The sequence below is a fragment of the Myotis yumanensis genome, unplaced genomic scaffold, assembly GCF_028538775.1.
Source record: "Myotis yumanensis isolate MYYU_CA2020_CCGP unplaced genomic scaffold, mMyoYum1.0.hap1 SCAF_1, whole genome shotgun sequence".
Lineage (NCBI taxonomy): Eukaryota > Metazoa > Chordata > Mammalia > Chiroptera > Vespertilionidae > Myotis > Myotis yumanensis.
The window spans coordinates 239,128,655-239,155,629 of record NW_027223752.1 but is presented as its reverse complement, the minus strand read 5'-3'; the positions used below and the strand labels follow the sequence as shown (position 1 = coordinate 239,155,629).

Sequence of the window (26,975 nt, the reverse complement as noted above, 5' to 3'; positions counted from 1 at the left end):
ACTCCCCCCCTCCCATTTCTCCACTCCACCCGGTTCCCTCCCCACCCCAGGCCTTCACCACCCTATTGTCTGTGTCCATGGGTATGCATATATGTGTATAAGATTTTTGGTTAATCTCTTCCTGCATACCCTACCTCCCCCCAAGATTCATCAGTCTGTCCATGTTTCCATGCCTCTGGTTCTGTTTTATTCATCAGTTTATTTTTTTTCATTAGATTTATTTTGATTTTTTGATACAATTGTTGATAGATATGTATTTATTGCCATTTTATTGGTCATGTTTTTTACCCCCCCCTCCCCTTCCCCCTGCTTCCCACTCCTCTTCCTCTTCCTCTTCTTAAAGAATACCCTTCAGCATTTCATGTAATACTGGCTTGGTGGTGATGAACTCCTTTAGCTTTTTCTTATCTGTGAAGCTCTTTATCTGACCTTCAGTTCTAAATAATAGCTTTGCTGGGTAAAGTAATCTTGGTTGTAGGTCCATGCTATTTATCACTTTGAATATTTCTTGCCACTCCCTTCTGGCCTGCAAAGTTTCTGTTGAGAAATCAGCTGACAGTCGTATGGGTATTCCATTGTAGGTAACTGACTGCTTTTCTCTTGCTGTTTTTAAGATTCTCTCTTTGTCTTTTGCCCTTGGCATTTTAATTATGATGTGTCTTGGTGTGGTCCTCTTTGGGTTCCTCTTGTGTAAGACTCTCTGTGCTTCATGGACTTGTAAGTCTATTTCTTTCACCAGGTAAGGGAAGTTTTCTGTCACTATTTCTTCAAATAGGTTGTCGCTATCATGCTCTCTCTTCTCCTTCTGGCACCCCCATAATGCGAATGTTGGTATGTTTGAAGTTTTCCCAGGGGCTCCTTATACTATCTTCATATTTTTTTACTCTCTTTGATCTTCTGATTGGGTGTTTTTTGCATCCTCATATTCCAAATTGTTGATTTGATTCTTGGCATCTTCTACTCTGCTGTTGATTCCCTGTAAATTATTCATTTCAGTTAGTGTATTCTTCATTTCTGACTGGACTTTTTTCATGTCTTAGAAATTCTCATAAAGATCCATGAGCAACCTTTTAACCATTGTTTTGAACTCTGTATCCAGTAGTCTGCTTGCTTCCATTTAATTTAGGTCTTTTTCTGGAGATTTCTTCTGTTCTATATTTGTGACATTTCTTTGTCGCCTCATTTTAGCTGCTTTCCTGTATTTGTTTCTATGTATTAGATAGAGCTGCCATGTCTCCTGGAATTGGTAGAGTGGCCTTTTGTAGTAGGTGTCCTATAGGGCCCAATGACTCAGCTACCCCAGTCACCTGAGCTGGACACTTTCGGTGCACCCCTGTGTGGGCTGTGTGCAGTTTTGTTGTAGTTAAGCCTTGATTGCTATTGGCATCATTGGGAGCAGTTGACCTCCAGGCCAATTGGCTATGTAGATCAGGCTGCAACTACAGTGGGAGAGCTGCTGTGCAGGAGACACCCTATGGAGCAGGACTTGCTTCAGTGGAGCTATGGTGCTGAGTCTGCCCCTTGAGTGTGTCGCTTGTGGATGTGTAGAGCTGTAATCTGCTATGGCCTGAAACTGTCAGCCAGGTGTACTGGGTCTGGTGCCTCCCGGGTGGTACAAAGTCAGCCACTGCCTGGGACCACCCTGCAGGAGCTACAGAGCTATCTGCAGATGGCTGTTACTTGTATTGGGCTTGGAAATGCCAGGTGAGGGCAAGCTGTGAAGCAAGGTAGGCTAGTGCTAGCACCGGGTCTTAGGCCTCTCATTGATAGTTTTGGGGTATGCTGACGCCAGCTGCTGCTTGTTTGAGAGATTTTAGGAATGTCTGAAGCCTGAGCCAGAATAGGCCTTTCATATGTCAGAACTGCTGCAAACAGCTTGGGTGGGGCTGAAAATTGGATGGGGTGTGGCCTCAGGGAATCACCAGGCTGAGCGAACAGTGTGAGCCAGGCTGATGGAAACTCAGATATGGCTGTCAGTCAGCTCTGTGACGGGTGTGTGTGTGTGTGTGTGTGTGTGTGTGTATGTGTGTGTGTCAGCATAGGAACAGTGACCTCTGCGAGCCTCCTTGACTGGGAGAAAGCCACCCCTGAGTTCCTGCCCTGATGCCACACCATCCATTTCCTCCCCATAGGTCCCTGGATCCCCTAAAGCCACTGCCCCTGTGGAAGCGAGTCCAAATAAGTTTATGTGCTGGTCCCTTTAGAGGAATTGCCTGGGTCTCCAGCAGCCTCTGTGCCACTCAGTCACAATCCTCACTGGTTTTTACAGCCTGAAGTTATGGGGACTTCTCTTCCTAGCTCTGGAACCCTGGACTGGGAGTCTGGTGTGGGGCTAGCACCCCTTGCTCCTCATAGGAAGCCTCTGCAACAGAGATCTCCTTCCTGATTAAAGAAGCGCCACACGTGGGTGTTGGACCAGCCCGTCCCTCACCTCCATCCCGTCCCTCACCTCCATCCCTCCTACCAGTCTCAATGTGCTTTCTTCTTTCTTTCTCTAGTTGTAGGACTTCCATTCAGCCAGCTTTCAGGCGGTTCTGAATGAGGATTGTTCTGTATTTTAGTGGTAATTTTGATGTGATTATGGGAGGCGGCGAGTATCGGCATTTACCTACACTGTCATCGTGATTCTCCTAATGAGTCTTTACTTACCTGTCTTCTTTATTTGTCTTTGACAAGAACATTAACTCTCAGGACCGGGATCTTTGTTTTATTCACCACTTGTTCCCAGTGCCTGGACCAGTGCCTTGGCACATGGTGGGCTCCCAGGAAACTCTGGGTGGACAGACAGATGCATGGTTGCTGAACTGGATGCTCTCAAGTCAGTGCTGGCTCTTTTGATTTCTGGCTTGGGGGCCTTTGTAACCTTGGAACCCAGCATCTCCTTGTGGGTAAAAGATGGCCTAGCAAGGTATGAAGGCTGTGGCAGTTCTGTTGGTGGTGGGCTGTTCTCCAGGACTAGGGACAAGAAATGGCTTTTGGGTTACGTAGGGTTAAGTCAGAATGGTGTGGGAAGTTGTCATAATTTAGACTTCTCAGATCTGTTGGGACAGAGAACAACAGTGACTCCCATGATGTTCCATGGTTTGAGGAGCAGTCTGGAGCCTTCTAGAATACCACTGAGAGATAGTGCTCAGTTCTCTCCCCTCACACCCCAGACATTCACATGGCTGTTTAGCTGGGTTTGGGTCAGTCCTTGCAACCCTGTGGATGTGACAGGCGTAAGCAGTTTGACCACTGGTTTATAAAAGGTAAGAATCCCCGTGCAAGTTGCTCTTTGGTCCAAGTGCTGCTGTCGTTTGTTCATTTAATCTCTCAGCCCCCGTTTAAGCACCTGATCCCGTCAGGCTTCTCTGAGCTTTGGAGTGGAGCTGGGTGCACCTGTGGTCTAGTTAACAAGGGCGTGTGTGAGCCTCAGTGCTGGAGGACAGGGAGGAGCTGGGGGCCGACGGAGGCCTGGTGGGCTGGGTGGGCATTGGAGGGGGCCTGTGGGGAAACTGGGGATGTGAAATAGCCCAAAGTTCCAGCTGCCGAGCCCTGGGCCGACTCCCTCCTGATTCATCCTGTGGCAGGGGCATTCCAGAGGGCCAGGGGCCTGCAGTGGGGAGGGGGGCAGGTGTCCGTCGCCTCCATCCTGCATGTGCTGTGGCAGAGGTTGCCTGCCTCTGGAAGGCCATATCTGGCTTCCCTGCTCACCTGTTGCCCAGGTGTGCTCTCTCGAACCTCTTCAGGGTTTACAGATGTTTCCTCTAAGGTGCAGATGATTCATCTTGGGCTCACGTTGATTGGAGTTAAAATCTTGGTGCCTGCTTGCTGACCTTGTGACATTAGGCCTGTTTTTTGTTTACGTATTTTATTGACACTATTACAGATGTCCCTTATCTCCCCCCTTGCCCACCTCCACCTGCCCCCGCCGCCTTTACATTAGGCCTGTTTTTAACTTGGGAGCCTGTTTGTGTTTTAAAGGCAATTTTACTTTTCCTGTAATCTTTTGGAGAGAATAGGGTGATAACCTTGCTTCTTCCTCCTGCCCCGGAGGCTTCCTCCCCACCCTCACCCTATGGTTGAAGACCTGTTTGAAAAAGTGGACATCGAGGTTGGGTAGCTGTCAAGCTGGAAGGGAGGCTGGGTTTTGCAAGGGGTGGGGAGCGATCGCCAGGAGCCGCCTCGGAGGTGGGTGGAGCCTGCTGACTTGCGCCCTGGGCCTGAGCAATGCACAGGCAGACCTGGAGTGGTGACTCGGAACACTGGGACCCACGGCCTCGTGGGAGGTAATACAGAGTCGGGGTGCAGGGCCAGAGGGAGTGTCTAACTCCTCCCAAGATGCTCCTGTGGCATCACTGTTTATTGGAAGTCTGATGAGGCCCTAGAACTCTAGGTACAGTTTTCTTCAACAAATTCTATTTGCTGTTTCTTTCCATAAGCACACACACATTGTAATTTTAGAGCTACATATATTTTTTAATGATCTTTGTTTTGTGGATTATGTATTGAAAATAGAAAACATTCTTCTCTTCCAGACTCCTTTTAACTTTGGCATGAATCACAGAACTCCACCCTACCCCGCCGGGGACTACTGCCTTCTGTGCAGAAGCGAGCGCAAAGACTCTTCCTTCCTAGAGAGTGGGATTAAGACTGCGAGCAAATTGGCGCTTTCGGTGGCTCCCAAGGGCAACAGCGTGCTGCACCTGCCGCTGTGGGTGTGCCCTGACTGCAGGCGGACCGTGGAGAAGGAGGAGAGGCACGGAGGTCTGGACCAGCCCGCGGTGAGTGCCCTGCAGAGCGCCCGCGCTCCCTGACTTCCTTAGCCAGCGGGTCGGGGCTTATTGGGCAGTGAGATCGTTGATACGGGTCTGTTTTCTGGGAACAACTCCTTCCTGTACCATCCTCTGGTCCCTGCTCTGCTCTCCACCTGCTGGGCTTTCCTCCGGGTCTTCCCTGTCACACCTGCAGGAGTGGTAGGGAACCTGCCCCCCTTGTCACACAACTTGGTGAGCAAGTTTGCGGGGCTCAAAGATCAGCTTTTTAGTCTGGTCTCAGGATTTCTTTGGCAAAGCAGTTTGCTGAAAAGCTGGAAAGCTTTTCATGTGTTTAATTTTAATTTAGACAATTTCATGTCCTGGTAACTCGCCCGAAATTCTTTCCCGTGCAATTCTCAAGTCCTGGTTTCCTCCTTTACCTGGATTTCATGTCTCAGCTAAATGGGGGCTTTCTTGAGGCCCAGGCTTGCGTGGGAATGCCACCCCCTTAATCTGGTTGTTGGCGCAGACTGTGGCTTAGGGGGCCTTGCCTCTGAAAGGGCTTTCAAATCTACTCTTTGGGTTCTGGAAGGAGTTGGCTTTTGCAGCCATTTGAGGCCCCACCATCGAGGGCTTCTCCGCTCCGTTGATCTCTGCTTGGGAGCAGTTGTCCTTGTAACCTGTCGTCTGACCCAAGACTGCTCTGGGGTTGGTCCCTGGTGAGTGAGTGGCTGCTGCGTAGTGTACGTTGTCTTAGCCTCTCTGGTCTTGTCTGTCTCCTTGTGCCTGCCACTGAGCCAGTGACTTCTGTTTTGGGGTTTCCTTGAAGGCAGCACCCCAAATCATGTGGCATTTTCTGGAGTAGTGCTTCCATAACTAAACCTAAAAAGAAATGGGTTTGGGCCTCCCACATGCCCCTTCTCCTGCTCTGCCCTCTGGCGCCTCTTTCTGATACCGCGTATTCACTTTGTTTTTTGTTGTTAATCTTCGCCTGAGAATATTTTCCCATTGATTTTTAGGGAGAGTGGGAGAGAGAGGGAAAGACAGAGAGAAACCTGATGTGAGAATAACACATCAATTGGTTGCCTCCTGCAGGCGCCCCAACCAGGGCCCGGGCTGAGGAGGCGCCTGCAACTGAGGTACATGCCCTTGACCGGAATTGAACCCGGGACCCTTTGGCCCGCAGGCCGACACTCTATCCACTCAGCCAAACCGGCTAGGGCCGTATTCACTTTGTATTCCTTCACTGGAGCATACTCCATGAGGGCAGTTGTGTGTGTGTCGTGTTTCCTTACCAAGAACTGTGCCGAGCCTGGCATATTTTAGGTACCCAGAGTATTCCAGTTAATGAATACATAACTGAGTGAACAAAGAAAGGAGTAGACGGTGGGATCCCTCATTGGAGATTAAGAAGGTGGGTAGGCAGTGTTGAGTTTCCACCCTCAGATCTTTCTGCTTTTATCATTTTCTTCTTTCCTTTCTGTGTGCACCTCAGGTGTTTGGTCTCCCCTGTTGCTGCAGAAGGCATGTTAGTGCCATTGGCGCTGGCTTGTTCCTGAGCGCTGTCGGCGGCGTGCCAGCTTTTTCGCAGCTGAGCGTTCTGTCTCCAGCTCGCTGCCCTTCCTTCCTGTGTCCAGTCCTGTCCCACCTGCGGTGCCTTTGGGGAAGGGTTGCTGCTTCTCTTCAGGTTTGGGACGCAAGTGGAAGCATCTCCGATTTCTCTTGCCATTCGGGGAGTCTCGCTTCCACACTCCCAGTTTGCCCCAGATAATGGATTATCTAATGAGGCTTTTCTCCTCATCAAAAAAGTGACCCCAGGATCACCCAGGTGTCTCGTTGGCCTGTGTTTGTAGGCCTAGACCTTCTGTTGTTTTCATAAAGTTGGCCTCTTTGCTCAAGCTGGTTAAAATTGCTGGCCTTTAAATATATATATATAATTTACATGTGATAAAATTCACCCTTTTAAAGTGAATGTAGTTCAGTGAGTTTGACAAACCTATGCAGTTGTGTAACCACCACCTCCACCCAAGCTCCTTTGTTCACTGTCATCGGCAGCACCTCCCCTCGCCCCCCAGCCCTTGCAACCATCGCCCTGATCCCGTCCCCACCGTCTTTCTTTTCCCGAGGTCGCAGTCCCTGTAACTCGGCATGGCTGTGTGTACTGCTGCACACCATTTGTTTTCTCATTCACTGTTGATGGACGTGGGGTTGCTTGTGGATTTGGACTTTGCTCTGGCTACGTCACCACACCCCAAGAGGTGGGAACCTTCCTTCTCTCTTCCCAACTCCCCAACCCATCTTTGCCCTGCTCAGCTCAGCTGTTGAGCTCCCCACTTCAGGGCCAAGGCCCTTCTCACCTCTTACCCTCATGGCTGGGGAGGCCTTTTCCCTGGGGCTTCCAGGTACCTATCCCTTTGCATCCCCCCAGTGCTTTATGCTTGGTTATTCTTTTCCTCTTTATTGTTTTTATTTTAAATTAAACATATGTTTATTGATTTCAGAGAGGGAAGGGAAAGGGAACGAGAGAAACATCAATGATGAGAGAGAATCATTGATCGGCTGCCTCCTGCATAGCCCTTCCGGGGAATCAAGCCCGCAACCCAGGCATGTGCCCCGACCGGGAATCGAATCAATGACCTCTTGGTGCATGGGTCGATGCTCAACACTGACCATGCCGCCGGCTATTCTTTTCCTCTTCCATGTCACAGATCTTTTCTTCTGTCCTGGGTCCTGCCCAGGAGAGTGCAGGTGCTCTAGCATTGTCCACTTGTTAAATAACCGCCTTTGCCCAGCCCTCCCTTCCCGCCGTCACCATCTCCTTTCGCTCCCTTCAACCCATGCATGTCTCTGCAAATGTAAAACTTCTGGCTTAATGTTTTAAATTTCCATTTCTTCTCAGGTTAGTTTTGGTAAATTATATTCTTAGAAATGATCAGTTACCGGTATGCACTTGTGTGCAGACAGTCTCTTTAATTCTGACCATATTTGCAGATGCAACTCTTGGAATTCCTCATATTTCTGCCCGCCCCCCCTTTTTTTAACCAGTCTTGGCTAGAAGTCTGTCAATTTTGTCTTTTCAAGGAAGAGCTTTTTAATTTTTAAAATAGCTCTCACTTTGTTTCATGAGTTACTGCAGCTTGATGTGTGTGTGAAACGTATTTGATTAGTGAATGCTGTGGGACACAGTAAGCGTTGGAAGGGACCCATGAGCACAGCAATCACTGTCCTTCTCCGTCTCCTCGCCATCCTCCTCATCCTCCCAAAGGCATCCACTGCCACCGCATCCTTGTCTGTTCCTCTGGAGAGGTTCCATTTGCTCTGCACGAAGGAGGTAGTGGCGGACACTGTCAGTAAGTGAGACATGGGGCTCTCCCAGTGTCGTGTTCTGGGAGAGGGGTGCGTGTGCCTCGAGAGGTAGGGGCTGCGCTCCAGCTTCTGAGGGCTGCTGACAAGTGTCTTGGAGCCTGAGCTTGGGTGCCATCTGCTTGGGGAGCTGCATTCCTGTGCTCATCTCACCCCGAGACCTGTGGGAGCCTGAGCCCTGCTCAGCCTGCTGCCTGGGAGAAGGAGTGAGAGCGCCCGTCCCCGTGCCAATGCCAGGAGGCCTGCAGGAGTTAGCGGGCCTTCATCCCAGTCGGTCCACAGCTGCAGTGGCTTCTCCTTTCTTTCTGTGGCTACTCCCCTGCCTTCCTCAGTTGAGTTCTTTCTTACCCACCAGTTTCTGTTCTTCTCTGGTATGTGCTGGAAACCTCTAATGGATGCTCTAGATTTCGAAATGTTAGTTGTGTTGGCTCGATTTTAAGTATTATCCAATTTTCAGTATTTCTGTTTTGAACTATGAATTATCTACTATTCATAAATATCCAAACATGTCTCTCTAGGATTACCTTTAATCATACTGACTTTTACTTTACTGCTGTTAGAATTAGAGGTCATGGTCTGTGGTCAGTTTCACTAACCTGTGGTTAAGTTTTCATGAATGTCCGTGAGAGCTTGAAAATGTCTCCTCAGGGTTGAGATGGAGAACTCCACGTCTTCCCTTGTTAATTATGCTCATAAGCCTTTTGTATTCTGATTGGTTCTCTGTGTGCTTAACTCTCTCAATTTCAGAGTAATATCAGTTCAAGTCTCCTACCATGCATGTACATTTGTCTTTCTTATAAATATTTTCATCTTGATTGACATGTTTCAAGGCTGTGCTGGGTGACTATAGGTTAAAATGATTAAATCTTCACACGTTGTTCCTTTTCCTCTTTTTAAAATTATTTTTTATTTTTAAAAAATTTATTTTTACTGATTTCAGAGAGGAAGGGAGAGGGAGAAAGAGATAGAAGCATCAATGATGAGAGAGAATCATGGATCGGCTGCCTCCTGCATGCCCCCTACTGGAGATCAAGCCTGCAACCCGAGCATGTGCCGGATTCGAACCTGGGACCCTTCAGTCCGCAGGCCGAAGGTTTACTCACTTAGCCACGCCGGCTAGGGACGCATTGTTCTTTTTCTTGCACTGAAACCATCTGAGACCCCTTTCTCCTAACGAGCTACTTGCTGTGTCCTATGTGAACTCCTTCCCTCTCCTCACTTCTCCTCCTTTTCAGTCCCTGGGTGGGGCCTGTATGTCCGCAGAGAGGCAGGCTTAGCTTGGTCTCTTCTGTCCCTTGTCACTGAAGGATTGCGGGCGTGTGGGTTTCGTTCTCTACAACACAGGTCCCGAGCCCAGCATTGCCCTCAGCCACATCCCCTCTCTGCCCCTGGCCGGCCTCCGTCTTCTCACAGAGCTCGCTGTCTCCTGCGCTGGGTTAGCCAGACACCTGCCCTCCATCCCACACATTCTTTGGTGTTCCTGCTGTTTTGAACTTGATACAGATATCAGTGCAGCAGCATTATTTTGTTTGAGATTCACAAATGTCGCTTCTTCTTTGTTGTCACCTTTTGATGCGCTGCATTGGCGTGGTTTCCAGGTTTTGCAGCTGAGTGTTGTACCTGGAGCACACGCTCGCCCATTGTTGTGGATACACGTGGAGAAGGAGTCACGGGATTTAGAGCGTGAACTGACTTGCAAGTTAAGAGCAGTAGCATATTTTTCAATGAAAACTATTTTCTGAAACAAAAATAATGTTGTGAGGGCTCTGGTCGGTGTGGCTCAATTGGTTGTCATCCCATGCACCTAAAGGTTGCAGGTTCGATTCCCAGTCAGGGCACATGCCCAGCTGGTGGCTTTGATCCCGAGTGGAGGGCATGCAGGAGGCAGCCAGTCGATGTTTCTCTCTTCGTCAATGTTTCTCTCTCTCCCTCTCCCTTCCTCTCTCTCTCTGAAATCAATAAAAAATTATTTTTTAAAAATAATAATTTAGTGAGTAGAGTAGCATTGTTGTGAAAATCTTTTTCATGTTTGTATAAAAGAAGATGCTAGATTCTCAATCTGTTGTGATAGGTTGTTTTGATTGAAGTATATAAAGAGAATATTTTAATAACTGTTTTTAGATAACTGCATTTTCTTCTTAAGCAAACTGTGTTTTAATGGTTAGTTACAGTGTAGAGTCAAGCAACCTCTATAATTTTCCTCTGCTGTTAAAGTCAAGTCCATGCTCTCTGGATGAGTCTCTTGCCCGTGTGTGATCTTGGAACACCACCCATTGGTCATTTGTGAGAGCAGTGGCTGACCGAGTTAGGGATCAAGCTGATGCAGCACCCCTCCTTGTCCAGTACTGACAATCACGTCTGTTATCACCACCATCTCATCGGAAACGTACACGCGGAGCAGCTTCTGCCCGCGGTGATGGCCACGGGCTTGCCAGGTTTCTCATTCTTGCTTGAAAGCTCGGTTTCATGATTGGCCACAGATGGTGGCAGCTGTTCCCCTTGAAGTGACAGGCTCATTTCATTCATTTTTGAGAAAATGTCTGGCTAATGGCCACGTCTGAGTCATCTCGTTGGGTTTGTCAGGCGTCCTTCCACGCGAGGGGCGGCTCGTGGCTGATGCTGATCCTCACGGAGGTGCTTTCCCTGGGGACGCCGTATGTGCACTTCCCGTTTCCTCACAAGGAAGGTTCCAGAGGCGTGGCTGCGGGCTGGGCTGGAACACACTCATGGCCCTGCTGCCCAGGGGCACTCCGACGGAGACCTGGTCTTTTTAAACTGAGCGCGTGGTGGGCCATGCAGCGGCACCGTGCACCTGGCTGTGTAGCCGCTTCCTGCCGAGGGGCCGGCAGCTTCACCCACCGTCACGGCCAATGTCAGCACAGTGGGAAAGCCAGTGGCATCTTGGAGTGAATATGGAAACGGTGCTCACCAGTGGCCCCGCTGAAAAGGTGCTCGGGACTCCCAGGGGCCCGTGGAGCACACGGCGAGAACCACCGTTCCGTTGGGTTGTCTCTTCTTACTGCCGCGTGGCATTCCTTTATGTTTGTGAGGCCCCGGTCGGCTCTATGCCCCGCAAACATCACCCGCTTCTGATGTGCTTCCCTTTTCGCTGTGTGTACACTGCCTTTGGATGAATACTAGTTCATTTTTAATCTAGCCAAATTGCTCAAAAAAATTTTAGTAGTTACTGCCTTCTTTAGTTCTGTTTATTAGTGTTTTTTCTCCTATATGAAATCACAAATGCATTTTTAGTATGTATTTTCTTCTGTCAGCACAGTCCAAAGGAATATGTGAATGACGAATGTAAGCCACATAGGTAATTGAAAATTTTTTAGTAACCCCTTACCAAAACTAAAAAGAAACAGGTGATATTATGTTTTACCTCAGTATATATATCCAAGCTCATTTCAGGATGTACTCAATATAAAAAATATTAGTGAGATTGTTCTGTATTTTCATACTGAATATTCAAAATGCTGCTCACCTTTCAAATACTCAATAGTCACACATGATATGGGACTACTGAACAGCAGTTTTATGCTTGTATTGTTTTGCATTCCAATTTTTTTTTTTAAGAGAGAGGAAGGGAGAGGGATAGAGAGATAGAAACATTGATGAAAGAGAAACATCATCAATTAGCTGCCTCCTGCACCCTCTACTGGGGATTGAGCCCACAGACTTGGGCATATGCCCTGACGGGGAATTGAACCAGGGACCTCTTGGTTCATGGGTCAGTGCTCAGCCACTGAGCCACTCCGGCCAGGCTGCTTTGCATAGACCAGTGACGGCGTGTCAGCATTTTGAAAAACCCTAACTTAACTCTGGTGCCGGGTCGCATATAGACATTTTTTGATATTTGCAACCATAGTAAAACAAAGACTTATATTTTTGATATTTATTTTACATATTTAAATGCCATTTAACAAAGAAAAATCAACCCAAAAAATGAGTTCGTGTGTCACCTCTGACACGCGTGTCATAGGTCCGCCATCACTGGCATAGACCTACAACCCACCTGGGATCGAAATTAAAATTTTATATGGTTGACAAATGTAAAACTTTAGATAATAAAAAAAAAAATTTGTATGGTGTAGAGTTAAGGTCAAGTTTAATGCATTGCCATGTGGAGATCCGAAGCTACCTTTGATTACTATGCAAAGGCCATGCTTCGGCACTCCAGAACGTGCACAGTGCGCATCCTGCACAGTAAAGTTCACACCTGGGGGGCTGTGGATGGATTTTCATGGTCTTTGAAGACGGTTGAAAACTTCGTATCCTGATAGTGGGGGAAGGTGTGTTGAGAGTGGAGAGCTTTGCCCTTGACTTACGTGACTTGGGGCCTGGGTAGGACTTGTCAGGTCAAGGCTGTGAGGAAGGACCAGAGGTTGTCTCCACACTTGGATGCTGTGCTGAGGCCGAGCAAGAGCCATCGCAGGCCTGGGCTGCTTGGGCAGGAGAACTGAGACAGGCGAAGAGGAGGGCTGTTTGGGGTGCTTCACACAGACCTCCGCCGCGGCCTGCCTCAGAGAACCTGCTGCTTAGAAGCCAGTACCAGGCCTGTGTTGAATTCAGCAGTTTAGTTTCAGCTAATCATTCATCTTTTTCTTTAAAACAATGTGTACCTGAATTTTAATAATTTTCAGGGGTTGTTTTTTTGTGTGTGTAAGTTGTAGACCAACTTGAATTTTTCTACTTACACAAGGACTTAAAAGCACAAGTTATATCGCGTGTGACTTTAGTAGATGTCTAAATAGCAAGAAGTTTGGTTGGGTGGGAAATGGCGCTTTGGGAATTTTTTGTAAAGAGGTCCTTGTAGCCAGCCCGGCAGCGTCTGGCCACAAGGACGACTGCTCGGCAAATTCAGGTTCTGGCTTTGTGCGTTCAAGGTTGACTGTGCTAAAGGCTCTGTTTGGTTCTGGACATTAGCAGTTGTGTCTGGGTTCTCATGTATGTGGTTGAAATGTAAGTCCTGCATTTTACACTAAGAGCCAGATTCTTTACTAGTTACTCTATAGAAGGCATACAGCCCCAGTTGAAACCATCCATTTAAAATGCTGATATTCGCCCTTCTCTTGAATGTTTGTCATAATACAAACATACTGTCCCTTTATAATGAACTTCATGGAGTGGATGCCCACGTAATTTGTCACTATTGTCCAGAATTGTCAGAAAGAGAGGACAGAAAGATCATTGGAATGGTGGTCTTTGGCTTTTTTCGCTTAATATATGCTTTTGAGATTCATCCATGTCACTACGTGTGCCAGTGTTAATTTTTTTTTATTTCTAAACTAGAGACCCAATGCACGAAATTAGTGCATGGGGCTGGGGGCGGGGGGGCAACGGTGTCCCTCAGCCCTGCCTGCGACTTCTCGCAATCCGGGACATCCCTCTTGCAATCAGGGACCCCTCGCTCCTAACGGCCCGCCTGCTTGCTCCTTACCACTTGGCTCGCTGCTCCTTACCGCCCACCTGCTCACTCAACGGTTGGCTCGCTGCTCCTTAGCGCTGCCGTGGAGGGAGAGGTTCCCGCCACCGCTGCGCTTGCCAGCCCTGAGCCCAGCTTCTGGCTGAGCGGCACTCCCCCTGTGGGAGCACACTGACCACCAGGGGGCAGCTCCTGCATTGAGCATCTACCCCCTGGTGGTCAGTGCATGTCACAGCGACCGGTTGTTCTGGTCGTTCCGCCGTAATGGTTTCTGGGCTTTTATATTTATACCAGATAGCATTCCATTGTATGGATGAACCACCATTTGTTTCTCCACCAGCAGTAGAGGGACATTTGTGTTTGCTGGTTTGGGCTGTTGAATGAAGCTCCTAACAACATCTCAGTACATGTCTTTGTGTCGACATAGTTCACTTCTCTTAGATAAAGACCTAGGAGTGGATTCAAGGTCATAGGCTAAGTGCATGTCTAATGTCACAAGGAACCATCATGCTGTGTTTCAGAGTACTGGTGCTGTTTCCCAGCCACGTGTGCGAGTCTCCGTTGGCCTCCATCCTCGCCTAGGCTGGGTGTTGACAGTCCTTAGTGATAGCCATGCCAGTGGCTCAGTGTTAGCCCAGAGAGCTTTAGTTTGCATTTTCTTAATGGCTTGTTGAGCATCTTTTTACTGCTTATTTCCCACCTGTGTCTCGATGAAGTGGCTATTCAAATCTTTTACCTGGTTTTAATTGGCTTGTTTATCTTATTGAGTTGTGAGAGATCTTTATATATTCTGAATACAAGCCTTTTATTCAATACGTTTCTCACATATTTTCTCCCAGTGTGTGGCTTGCCTTTGCATTATATAACACTCTTTTATGTAGAGCAAAAGTTTTACATTTTGGTCAAGTCCAAGTTATCAACTTTGAAATGGTTTGCGCCTTTGTGTTCTATGGGAGAAGTCTTGGCTGCCTCAGGTTTAAAGAACTGTTGGTCTGTGGTTTTTCTAGATGTTTTGTGGTTTGAGCTTATACATTTGATCTGTGACCCATTTTGAGTGAACTTTTGTGTCTTTGTAAAGAGTTGCAGTTCATCCTTTTTGTATGTGGATGCCCAGTTGTTCCAGAACTGTTTGTTGAAAATACTGTTTTTCCTCGTTGAATTACCTTGGCATTTTTATTAAAAAAATCAATTGATGCCATATGAGAGGGTCTGCTTCTGGACTCTGTGTTCCACTTTGCATAGATACGGTCCTTTTGCCAGTACCATACTGTCTTGATTCGAGAAGCTAAGTTATGAAATTAGGTAGTAGTGGTCCCCAGCTTTGTTATTTTTTATAAGTGTTTGGCTATTCTAGGTCCTTTGCATTTCCATAAAAAGTTTAGTATCGTCTTGCTAGTTTCTACAGAAATACCTGCTGAGATTTTAACTGGCACTGTGTTGAGTTATAGATCAGTTTGGGAAAAATTGACATCTTAATATTGAGTCTTCCAACCCATGAATGTGGTATGAATCTTCATTAATTTAGGTCTTTCAAGTTTATTCTTAGAATAGTTTTGTAGTCTTCGAACTGGAGGCTTTGCATATAGTGTATTGAAAACTTTCCAAAGTATTTCATATTTTTCTTGGTATTTTAAATTATGCTTCTGACATTTTTAAATATCCAATTGTTTATTGCTAGTATATAGAAATGCAACTGCTTTTTTGTATATTGAGTTTATATCCTATGAAATGCCATTTATTCTAGTGGTCTTTTGGTAGAGTCCTTAGGATTGTCTCCGTAGATGGTCATGTCTTCTATAAGTAACGTGTTTCTTCCTTTCCAATCTGTATGACTTTTGCTTTTTCTTGCCTTGTTACATTGGTTAGGACCTCTAGAATGAAGCTGAATAGGAGTGGTGTGAGCAGACAGTCTTGCCTGTTCCCAGTCTTAGGGGGAAAGCACTTAGTTGTTTACTGTTAAGTGTGATGTTAGTGGTAGGTTTTTGCAGATCAGGTTGAAGAAGTATACTTCTGATTTTAGTTTGCTGAGTCTTATCAGGAATGGATATTTAATATTGTAAAACTTTGTCTACATCTATGGAGATGATCAGAGAGGTGCTTTTGTTAAAATTAGTTATGGTGGTTTTTAAATGTTGAAAGCACGTTGCATTCCTGGGATACTCCAGAGTTGATTGTGATGTATGTGTTATGCTTTCTCTAGGTTGCTCTATTGGATTTGCTAACGTTTTAAGGATTATGGCATCTCTGTTCACGGGGTTTCTTAGTCTGTAGGTTTCTTGTCACACTATCTTTGTGTGGTTTTGGTGTCAGAGTATTACCTCATAGAATGAACTAGGAAGCATTCTCTCCTCTGCTTCTCCTGTGAAAAGTTTGTGATTTCTGCTTAAGTGTTTGGTAGGCTTCCCCGGTGACGCTGTCTTGACCCAGAGTTGCTTTATTGGGATGGTTTTGAACTAGGAGTTCAGTTTATTTTGCAAAGTTTATCTCTTTCAATTTATGAGATCTGTAGTGATTGCACACTACCCCCACTCCTTTCATTCCTGATATTTTGGCTGAGTTTTGTCTCTCTCCCTCTCCCTCTCTCTCTTTTTTTTTTTTTTCCTGACAACCTGGCTAGAGGTTTATCATTTTTATTGCTCTTTAAAAAAACCATATTTTGGTTGAATTGATTTAATATTTTCTATTCCATTAATTTTTGCTCTTAAGTTTATTATTTCTGTTTTTCTACTGTACATTTAATTTGTTATTCTTTTGGTTTCTTAAGATAGAAGTTTACATTAGTGATTTGAGACCTTCTTTTCTGACACACGTGTTTAATTTTATAAAATTCTATCTAAGCATTACTATAGCTACATTCCCAAAATTTTGATATGTTGTCTTTCATTCTGCTCAAAACATTTTATAATTTCCCTTATGCTTTTTCTTTGACCCATGGCTTTTTTTAAAACATTTTTATTAATTTCATAGAGGAAGGGAGAGGGAGAGATAAAAATTCTGTCATCATTGATGTTTCTAAAATATATATATTTTTTATTGATTTCAGAGAGGAAGAGAGAGAGAGAAACATCAGTGATGAAAGAGAATCATTAATCAGCTATCTCCTGCACGCCCTGCACTGGGGATTGAGCCTGCAACCCTGGGCATGTGCCCTGACCGGGAATTGGGAATCAAACCATAGGTCAACACTCAATCACTGAGTCACACTGGCTGGGCGAGAGAGAATCATTGATTGGCTGCCTCCTGCTTGCCCCGCACTGGGGATCAAGTCTACAACCCAGGCATGTGCCCTGACTGGGAATTGAACCGTGACCTCCTTGACCCATGGATTATTTAGAAGTGTTTTTTTGTTTGTTTTTAACTTCCAAATATTTTGGAGTATTTTTCGGATATCTCCTTTTTTCTTTTTTTTTACCTTTATTTTTTCTTTTATTTCTTTTACAATATACAAAATAAATCTATTACCAGATTGTAGATACAAAATAATTAGCCATTTACATGCAATAAACATTAATATTTCAGGAAAAAATATTTTAAATATAATGTTACATGCCATAAACATTTCAAGAAAATATTTTAAATATGATTTTACATGCAATAAACATTAATATTTTAAGAAAAAATATTTTAAATATAATAATATTACCAAAACTGTACTAACATAGTATAATATCACAAAAGTTATAGGAAATATTAAAAATCTTCAAATAACAGGATTACTTCTATTATATTCTAAAATTTTTTTTTCTCTGGCTCTATTTTTGTTCATCAGTTTATGTTGTTTATTATATTCCACAAATGAGTGAGATCATATGATATTTATCTTTCTCTGGCTGGCTTATTTCACTTAGCATAATGCTCTTAAGGTCCATCCATGCTGTTGCAAATGGTAAGAATTCCTTTCTTTTTTTTACTGCAGTGTAGTATTCCATTGTGTAGATGTACCACAGTTTTTTAATCCACTCACCTGCTGATGGGCACTTGGGCTGTTTCCAAATCTTAGCTATGGTGTATTGTGCTGCTAAGAGCATAGACCAGTGATGGCGAACCTTTTGAGCTCAGCCTGTCAGCATTTTGAAAAACCCTAACTTAACTCTGGTGCCGTGTCACATATAGAAATTTTTTGATATTTGCAACCATAGTAAAACAAAGACTTATATTTCTGATATTTATTTTACATATTTAAATGCCATTTAACAAAGAAAAATCAACCAAAAAAATGAGTTCGCGTGTCACTTCTGACACGCATGTCATAGGTTTGCCATCACTGGCATAGGGGTACATATATCCTTTCTAATTAGTTTTTCTGATATCTTGGGATATATTCCTAGAAGTGGGATCACTGGGTCAAATGGGAGTCCCATTTTTAATTTTTTGAGGAAATGCCACACTGTTCTCCACAGTGGCTGCACCAGTCTGCATTCCACCAGCAGTGCACGAGCATTCCTTTTTCTCCGCATCCTCGCCAGCACTTGTCATTTGTTGATTTGTTGATGATAGCCATTCTGACAGGTGTGAGGTGGTACCTCATTGTTGTTTTGATTTGCATCTCTCAGATGATTAGTGACTTTGAGCATGTTTTCATATGTCTTTCGGCCTTCTGTATGTCCTCTTTCAAAAAGTGTCTATTTAGGTCCTTTGCCCATTTTTTGATTGGATTGTTATCTTCCTTTTGTTGAGTTGTATGAGTTCCCTGTAAATTTTGGAGATTAAACCCTTATTGCAGATAACATTGGCAAATGTGTTCTCCCATGCAGTGTGCTCTCTTGTTGTGTTGTTGATGGTTTCTTTTGCTATGCAGAAGCCTTTTATTTTGATGTAGTCCCATTTATTTATTTTCTCCTTAGTTTCCCTTGCCTTAGGAGCTGTATCAGTAAAGACATTGCTACGACATATGTCTGATATTTTGCTGCCTGTGGATTCTTCTAAGATTTTTATGATTTCCTGTCCTACGTTTAAGTCCTTTATCCACTTTGAGTTTATTTTTGTATATGGTGTAAGTTGGTGGTCTAGTTTCTTTTTTTTGCATGTATCTGTCCAATTTTCCCAACACCATTTATTGAAGAGATTATCTTGACTCCATTGTATGCTCTTACCTCCTTTGTCAAATATTAATTGAGCATAATGGCTTGGGTCGATTTCTGGGTTCTCTGTTCTGTTCCATTGGTCTATATGTTTGTTCTTGTGCCAGTACCAGGCAGTTTTGAGAACCGTGGCTTTGTAATATAGCTTGATATCTGGTATTGTGATCCCTCCAACTTTGTTCTTCTCTCTCAGGATTGCTGCAGGGTCTTTTTTATTCCATATGAATTTTTGCAGAGTTTGTTCTAGGTCTGTGAAATATTCCGTTGGTATCTTAATGGGGATTCCATTGAATCTATAGATTGCTTTAGGTAGTATGGACATGTTTTTTCTTTTTTTAAAAAAAATAAATCTTTATTGTTCAGATTATTACAGTTGTTCTCCCCTTTTCCCCCCCATAGCTCCCCTCCACCCAGTTCCCACCCCCACCTCTGCCCTTACCCCCCACTGTCCTCATCCATAGGTGTACGCTTTTTGTCGCCGGGTCAAAGGTCATACACATGGGAAATGTAGCTATTTCCATCCGCAACGTGTCCCTGTGTTCGGAAAGGTCTCTCACGACTTGTTCACGCTCTACTCAGAAAGGGTACGGAGCCATGTAACGGCTTTTTAAAATAATGTGTCCTCTTATGCTTAAAATGAGGATTTCGCTACCGAAAGTGAGGAGAGAGCAACACTACAGCTGCTCTCACCCCTCTCGCCCTTTGGGTGATAGTGCGTGGGGCTGTGAGCTGGTTCGCGGGCCTTCGACGCAGCTGTCTGGGCGGCTCGCGCGGTTCCGCAGGCTTCCTAGGGGCCGTTGCAGCCTCACGCAGCCTCACAGGGGCCGTCGCAGCCTCGCAGGGGCCGTCGCAGCCTCATGCAGCCTCGCAGGGGGGCGCCGCATCCCACGTTGGGGGTGAAGGTGCGAGACAGAAGCTCCCCTCGCTGTCTCTCCTGCTGCTCCCTTGTGTATCGCCGATGCTGGAAGTTTCTGAGAGCAGTCTGCAGGTGCTGGACATCATACTTTAACTGGTCAACACGAAGTTTGGCATTCTGTCTTTTGTTGGAAGGCTCCTTGCTGGACAAAATCTCCAGGCGTTCTAGCTGGCTGAATATCTGGTATGCTTGCTTGGATTTCGTTTTCTACTAAGTGCACAGACTGCTTGTCTGCCATCTCCCGGCGTCCCATGTGAGACTGGATCTGGTGGACCTGCTTGTGCGTTTGCTGGTACAGTGGTTCCATGTTGCTGGCCCAGCCGGGTCCGGCTCCGGTTTCCTCCGAACCTGATTCTGCTTCTGGAGCGTGTCCCTTATGAATGCGAGAAGTTGAAATTTGCAGTTTGTTGGGTTAGGCTGCAAAAGCGAGGTGGTTCCTTTTGTGCCACTGGCATAGCTTGGGTGGGGATGTAAATTGAGTAGGGCGGCGTCTCAGAGAATCACCAGGGTGGAGCAAACAGCAATGGCGTCTCTGAGACTCCTCGCCTCTTGCGACTCTGCGTCTCCACGTCCCCGAGTGCCAGTGAGCAGCTCCGTGAGAAAGCCACCTCGCTCTCCGACCTGCTGCAAGACAGTCCAGCCTCTCCCCGTAGGTGTCTGGGACCTCAGAATCCCGCCCCAAACAAGCTCAGTGGATTCGAGAGCTTGTATCCCCTTCTGATTGAAAAAAACTGCACATCCAGTTGCAGCCCGCCTGGCACGCGACTCTGTACCTCTGTTCTTGGCGCCTCTGCACCTCCTACTCAGTCTCAATGCGCTTCTTTCTTTCCTTCCAGTTGTAGAACTTCCACTGGGCCAGCTTTCCCATGGTTCTGAATGATAGCTGTTTTCAGTCTTACAGTTGGTAGTTTCAATGTTGTTGTGGGAGGCAGCACGCACAGGTCTATACCTTATGCCGCCATCTTGGTTCCCTCAGTATGGACATTTTAATGATGTTGATTCTACCCATCCATGAACACGGTATATCCTTCCATCTGTTTATGTCTTCCTCTATCTCCTTTTTCAACGTCCTGTAGTTTTCCAAGTACAGGTCGTTTACCTCCTTATTTAAATTTATTCCTAGGTATCTTAATTTTTTTGGTGCAATGGTAAATAGGATTGTTTTTTTAGTTTCTCTTTCTGTGAGTTCATTATTGGTGTATAAAAAGCCATAGATTTCTGGGTATTAATTTTGTATCCTGCTACATCGCCAAATTCATTTAAGTCTAGTAGTTTTTTTGATGGAGTCTTTGGGGTTTTCTATGTACAATATCATGTCATCTGTGAATAATGAGTTTTACTTCTTTTCCAATTTGGATGCCTTTTATTTCTTCTTCTTGTCTGATCTCTATGGCTAGCACTTCAAGTACTATGTCAAACAGGAGTGGTGAAAATGGGCATCCCTGTCTGTTCCTGTTCTTAGGGGAAATGGTTTTAGTTTTTGCCCATGGAGTATGATGTTGGCTGTAGGTTTGTCATATATGGCCTTGATCATGTTGAGATATGCTCCCTCTATTCACACTTTGCTGAGAATTTTTATCAAAAATGGGTGTTGGATTGTGTCAAATGCTTTTTCTGCATCTATCGATGTGATCATATGATTTTTGTCTTTCAATATGTTTATGTGATCTATCACATTTATTGATTTGCAAATACTGTACCAGCCCTGCATCCCTGGAATAAATCCCACTTGACCATGGTGTATATCTTTTTAATATATTGCTGGATGCGATTTGCTAATATTTTTTGAGGATTGTAGCATCTATGTTCATCAGGGATATTGGCCTGTAATTCTCTTTCTTTGTAGTGTCTTTATCTGGTTTTGGAATTAGGATTATGCTGGCCTCATAAAAAGAGTTTGGAAGTGTTCCTTCCTCCAGGATTTTCTGGAATAGTTTGAGGAGGATAGGTGTTAGTTCTTCTTTGAATGTTTGATAGAACTCCCCTGTGAAGCCGTCTGGACCTGCGCTTTTGTTTGGTGGGAGTTTTTTTTAATTACTGCTTCTATTTCATCAATTGTTATTGGCCTATTCAGGTTTTTTGATTCTTCCTGATTTAGTTTTGGGAGATTGTATTTTTCTAGGAATTTGTCTGTTTCATTGGCATTGTCCAGCTTATTGGCATAAAGCTGTTCATAGCATTTTCTTAGAATCCTTTGTATTTCTGTGGTGTCCGTTACTTCTCCACTTTTGTTTCTGATTTTATTTATTTGGGTCCTCTCTCTTTGTTTCTTGATGAGTCTGGCTAATGGTTTATCAATTTTGTTTATCCTTACAAAGAACCAGCTCATGATTTCATTGATTTTTTTTTAGGCTCTAATTTATTTCTGCTCTTGTTATGGCAGAAATCAGGTCGGCGGGAAGCGACAAACCGTATGCACGTGGAAAAGAACTGTTTATATACTGCCGGCAGTATGGGAGAGCAGCAGATCATCCACAAAAATCTGCTCTGCTGCCCCCCATGAGCCAGCTGCTTATGTAGGGTAGGACAAAGATTACACAGGGAAATTGGAATATAGGCATGGGGAAGTAGTGATTTCAGGCATGGGGAAGTAGGAGGCTAGAGTGGGACTCCATTGTTTGGGCTAGAAGGGTTTTAATCTTTCCATGAGAATGGACTGCATTCCAAGGTTGACTCCCAGGTCCTGAGGGTGTACAACTCCCAGCCAGGTCAGAATGCCCTTTCTTTAAGCAACACAAGGCAATCATGGTTAACAGAGCATGATTAATGTTTCCCACAACCATAGCCCATCCCCAATATTCCTTTTTTGCCCTTAACACTCTAATCTTACTTCTACTTACTCTGGGCTTTTCTTGTTATTCTCTTTCTAGTTCTTTAAATTGTAAGGTTAAATAGTTCATTATTAATTTTTTTTTTTTTTTTTTGATTCTTTTTTATTTATTTTTATTTTTTTATTATTATTTTTTTTATTAAATCTTTATTGTTCAGATTATTACATTTGTTCCTCTTTTTTCCCCCCATAACTCCCCTCCTTCCAGCTCCCACCCCACCCTCCACCCTCACTCCCCACCCACTGTGTTCATCCATAGGTGCATGATTTTTGTCCAGTCACTTCCCGCATCTCCCACACCCCTTTTCCCCCCAAGAATAGTCAGTCTATTCCCTTTCTATGTCCCTGATTCTATTATAATCACCAGTTCATTTTGTACATCAGGTTATTTATTCACTTGATTCTTAGATTCATTTGTTGATAGATGCATGTTTGTTGTTCATAATTTGTATCTTTACCTTTTTCTTCTTCTTCCTCTTCTTAAAGGATACCTTTCAGCATTTCATATAATACTGGTTTGGCGGTGATGAACTCCTTTAGCTTTTCCTTATCTGTGAAGCTCTTTATCTGACCTTCAATTCTGAATGATAGCTTTGCTGGATAAAGTAATCTTGGTTGTAGGTTCTTGGTATTCAGCACTTTGAATATTTCTTGCCATTCCCTTCTGGCCTGCAAAGTTTCTGTTGAGAAATCAGCTGACAGTCGTATGGGTATTCCCTTGTAGGTAATTGAGCCTCTTTCTCTTGCTGCTTTTAAGATTTTCTCTTTGTCTTTTGCTCTTGGCATTTTAATGATGATGTGTCTTGGTGTGGTCCTCTTTGGATTCCTTTTGTTTGGGGTTCTCTGCGCTTCTTGGACCTGTAAGTCCATTTCTTTCTCCAGATGGGGGAAGTTTTCTGCCATTATTTCTTGAAATAGGTTTTCAATATCTTGCTGTCTCTCATCTTCTGGCACTCCAATAATTCTGATATTAGACCGCTTAAAGCTGTCCCAGAGGCTCCTTACACTATCTTCACACTTTCGGATTCTTTTTTCATTTTGCTTTTCCAATTGGGTGTTTTTTGTCGAATCTTTTGTTTGATTATTGTGCTCCTCTGGTCTGCTATTGGGTATAATATTCTTTATTTCAGTCCGTGTATGCTTACTTTCTAATTTCTTTATCGTAGCATCGAGGGTCTCATTAGTTTTCGTGAGGCTCTGCACAAATTTATGGCAAGCCCTCAAAATTGCGATTCTTAGCTCCATATCCTCCATTTCTGTCATGTTTTTTTGTCTCCGCATCTTTTATGCTTTCTTGGTGCACCCCCTTGTGGTCTCGGTGCACAGTCTTGTTCTAGCCAAGCCATAATTGTTGTAGTTAACACTAGAGGGATTTGACCTCCAGGCCGACTGGCTATAGGAATCAGCTGTATGGAAAACGTCTGCCTTCTGGGGAGGCGCTAATCCAGCCTTTGCCTGAGGCGATCGGCAAATGGCTGTGCGCAGAGTTTGGGCGGGGCGGGCTCAACAGGGCGGGCGGAGGGAGCAGTTATGGCCACGCTCAGTCCCGTTCCCAGAGGCTCTGCTTCACAGAACCCCGGGAGCCGCTGCAAACTTCGGAGAGAAAGCTGCCCTCAGGTTCCAACTGATGCCGGATAATCCCGCTTCTCCCGTTTGAGTCTGGGTCCCTAGAGACTCGCCCGGATCTGGAGCCCAGAGTCTGAGACTCACTCCCGACAGAAAACGACAACCGCGCCCTCAGCCACCAGCCCGCTTTGCGCGCGCACCTCGGTACCTTTGTATTTTCCACACTGCGCCGCCTCTGAGCCTCGATTTGCTGTTCTCTTTCCTTCTAGTTGTAGAGTCTCTCTTCAGCCAGCCTTCCTGTGGTTCTGGGTGATGTCCGTTCCGTCTTTTAGTTGTATTTTTGAAATGGTTGTTTGCGGCAGCGGTCTCCGGTATTTACCTACGCCGCCATCTTGGTCTCCTCTCCCATTATTAATTTTTCTTGTTTTCTGAGGTATGCCTGTAGTGCTATGAACTTCTCTATCAGGACTGCTTTTGCTGTGTCCCAGAGATTTTGGGTTGTTGTGTGTTCATTTTCATTTGTTTCCAGGAAGTTTTTCATTTCTTTCTTGATCTCGTTGGTAACCCATTTATTGTTTAATAGCATGCTATTTAGCCTCCATGTGTTTGAATGATATGGGGTGTTTTTAGTGTAGTTGATTTCTTTTTTTTTTAAATATATTTTATTGATTTTTTACAGAGAGGAAGGGAGAGGGATAGAGAGTTAGAAACATCCATGAGAGAGAAACATCAATTCAGCTGCCTCCTGCACACCCCCCACTGGGGATGTTCCCGCAACCAAGGTACATGCCCTTGACTGGAATCGAACCTGGGACCCTTCAGTCCTCAGGCCGACGCTCTATCCACTGAGCCAAACCGGCCAGGGCTAGTGTAGTTGATTTCTAATTTCATTCCACTGTGATCTGAGAAGAGGCTTGAAATGATTTCAATCTTCTTGAACTTGTAGAGACTTGTTTTATGTCCTAACATGTGGTCCATCTTTGTGAATGACCATGTGTACCTGAGAAGAATGTATATGCTGCTTCATTGGGGTGAAATGTTCTATAAATGCCAGTTAAATCTATCTGATCCAGTGTGTCCTTTAGAGTCTCTGTTTCCTTATTAAGTTTTTGTCTGGAAGACCTATCCAGTGAAGTCAGAGGGGTGTTAAAGTCCCCTACTGTGACTGTATTGTTGTCGATCTCTCCATTGAAGTCCTTTAGAAGTTTCTTTATATAGTTAAGTGCTCTTATGTTGGGTGCATATAGGTTTACCAGGGTTATATCCTCTTGTTATATCGATTCCTTTAGTATTATGTAGTGACCTTTGTTGTCTCTTGTGATGGCCTTCATTTTAAAGTCTATTTTGTCGAATATGAGTATTGCTACTCCAGCTTTTTTTTCTTTTTCATATGCATGGAGATTTTTTTTTTCATCCTTTCATTCTCATCCTGTGTATGTCTTTTGTTTTGAGGTGGGTCTCTTGAAACAGTGTATAGTTGCGTCATATTTTTGTATCCATTCAGCTACCCTATGCCTTTTGATTGGAGCATTTAATTCATTTACATATAGGGTTATTATTGATAGGTAGTTATTTATTGCCATTTTAATTCTGTATGCCTAGGTGTCTCTCTGTTTCTTCTTCTCATTACAGCAATCCCTTTAGCATTTCCTGTAATGCTGGCTTGGTGGTAATGAACTCTTTTAGCCTTTTTTTTTTTTTGTCTGGGAAGCTCTTTATTTGACCGTCTATTTCGAATGATAGCCTCGCTGGAGATAATAATCTTCGTCTCAGATCCTTGCTTTCCATGACCTTGAGTACTACATGCCACTACCTTCTAGCCTGTAGAGTTTCTGATGAGAAATCAGGTGTCAGCCTTATGGGAACTCCTTTGTAGGTAGCAGTTTTCTTTTCTCTTGCTGCCTTTAAATTCTTCTTTGTCTTTTTAATTTTTGGCATTTTAATTATGATGTGTCTGGGCATTGGTCTGTTTCGGTTCTTCTTGTTTGGGGTTCTCTGTGCCTCCTGAACTTGTGTGACTTTTTCCTTTTCCAGGTTAGGTAAGTTTTCTGCTATTATTTCTTCAAACACCTTCTCTATTGCTTTCTCCCTTTCTGTTTCTTCTGGCACATCTATTATTCTAATATTATTATAGTTCACATTGTCCCACAGCTCCCTTAAGCTGTCGTCCTGTTTTTTGTTCTTTCTTTTTAGTTCTCTGAGTGATATTTTCCAACTCTGTCTTCTAATTAACTGAGTAGATCTTCAGCTTTCCCTAATCTGCTGTGTATTCCTTCCAATGTGTTCTTTATTTGTGTTACGTCATTCTTTATCTCAGACTGTTCTTTTTTTGTAGTTACTATATCTTTTTTCATACTGTTGAGCATTTTTACCATCATTACTCTGAACTCTGATTCAGATAACTTTTTTAATCCTGCTTCATTTATCTCTTCTTCTGGAGAATTCTCTAGTTCTTTCATGTGAGGGTTGTTTCTTTGTCTCCTCATTTTGGCTTTTTGTTTGGATTTATGACTATATATTAGGTGGATTCTCTATACCTCTCAGTCTTTAGTGCAGGACAGTGTTAAAGGCTGTTTCTGACTAATTGGATCAGGCATAGACTCAAAGCCTCCAGAGACTGCTCTGCCAACAGACTGATAGGATGCCTACTTGAATTGCCCCCAGGCAATTGTCCCCAGGCGTGGGGAGAGTTTTTCAACATGGTGGGGCAGTTGCTTCTGCCTGGAGGCTAATTGTTACTTTTAATCTCTTAAGTGTCCTCAGAGCAAGGTGTTTTCCATTAGGGTGTGTCCACTGTCTTCCCCCCAGGCAAGGCAGATGTCTGTGTGGGAAAGATGGCCTCCTCTGTGTGAGGGAATGACTCAGACCAGGAAACTTGGGGTGTCTGCCTTCTGAGCTCTGTCCCCCGAGTCCCCTGTCCTGGGTTCTGCTCTCACAGCTCCAGTCCACTTCACCCTCCCTCTGCCAGAGCACCAGGTGGGTGGCTCCACAGGGAATTTTGTATGTTGGCCCTTTAAGAGGGTGCCCCAAAGTTCAGCTGCCACTCCCTGGCAGACAG

At 44.6% G+C, this 26,975-nt stretch overlaps 1 protein-coding gene across 2 annotated transcripts in view; it reads left to right on the top strand.

Moving 5' to 3' along the window:
- The window catches only part of FAM193A (family with sequence similarity 193 member A), a 104,395-nt gene that overhangs the window by 31,134 nt on the left and 46,286 nt on the right, over window positions 1–26,975 (top strand). The window contains exon 2 of one of the 2 annotated variants that reach the window (XM_070400289.1): window positions 4,518–4,763. In XM_070400289.1, coding sequence (XP_070256390.1) covers window positions 4,536–4,763 — 228 coding nt within the window. In that variant the 5' untranslated portion in view covers window positions 4,518–4,535. Of the gene's footprint in view, window positions 1–4,517; window positions 4,764–26,975 lie in introns of those variants that run through there. The other variant, XM_070400290.1, reaches the window with a different exon arrangement.